Source organism: Atta cephalotes, assembly GCF_000143395.1.
Source record: "Atta cephalotes unplaced genomic scaffold scaffold00014, whole genome shotgun sequence".
Classification (NCBI taxonomy): domain Eukaryota; kingdom Metazoa; phylum Arthropoda; class Insecta; order Hymenoptera; family Formicidae; genus Atta; species Atta cephalotes.
Genome location: NW_012130078.1, coordinates 2,677,479 through 2,678,364, shown reverse-complemented (window position 1 = coordinate 2,678,364; position 886 = coordinate 2,677,479). Strand labels below are relative to the sequence as shown.

Here is an 886-nt window from a genome sequence, read left to right as displayed (position 1 = left end):
ATAAAAGATAAGGAATGAAAAACAAGGCATCCAAAAATGGATTTGAACACGGAAGAAATCCGCGAAACGCATAATCTTTATATAAAAAGGACTCGTGGAAGTCTCAAGAATATTATCAAAGGAAACTGTTCTTTTGTGATTTTTAATAATAAATATTTTTCTTTTTTAGGTAATTACAAGAGAGCGCGAAATAACGAAAAAAATGTTAATAACAATAGCATTTTGGCTGTTAGTTACTTTAATTTGTTTTTGGATTTTATTTGATCTTGTTACTTTTCATGTTTTATGGGAAATTATTATGCAAATATACAATAAGAAGACAATCGATTTGCAAACAAAGTTCGGTGAATGGGCAGGTAAGTCCAAAAATTATATGTCTCTTAAATTTTAATTAGCTTTATAAATATTATTTAATTTATAAATATCACTTAAATTATTGAAAAATCTTTGATTATTAATTATAATATTTTATTTTATCATTTTGGACATAATAAGGACATTTGCAAAACAAAAAAGCAATGAACGTTTCGCAAAAAATAACTAAAGAAATTTTTTATTAATTCCAATATAAAAATAAATTATGTTTAAATATTATTTAAAAAAATATAAAATTAGAGTAATTGAAATCGGGATTATAAATAGTGTGTATATTTTTTTATATAATAAAATTTAATAATAATTCAAGATCACACAAAAAAAAATTATATTGGCCAATTTTAAACCAGCAAAAGTTAATAAAAAAAGGTATAGTCTTTTTGTTTGCATTACATTGTGTCATTAATCGCTGTCCATGTGAGATAGTCAATTATTTCTCCATGGAGAGTAATCCCAAACCAGTTAGGAAATTGGATGCATGTAAATAAATTGATTGAATGCATCTAAAAGA

General features: G+C 23.8%; 1 protein-coding gene across 1 annotated transcript in view; it reads left to right on the top strand.

Moving 5' to 3' along the window:
• The first annotated feature begins 202 nt into the window (after positions 1-202).
• The window catches only part of LOC105617762 (inactive hydroxysteroid dehydrogenase-like protein 1), a 32,323-nt gene continuing 31,639 nt past the window's right edge, over positions 203-886 (top strand). The window contains 1 exon segment of the mRNA XM_012199316.1: positions 203-356. Within this exon segment, the coding sequence (XP_012054706.1) occupies positions 203-356 (154 nt within the window).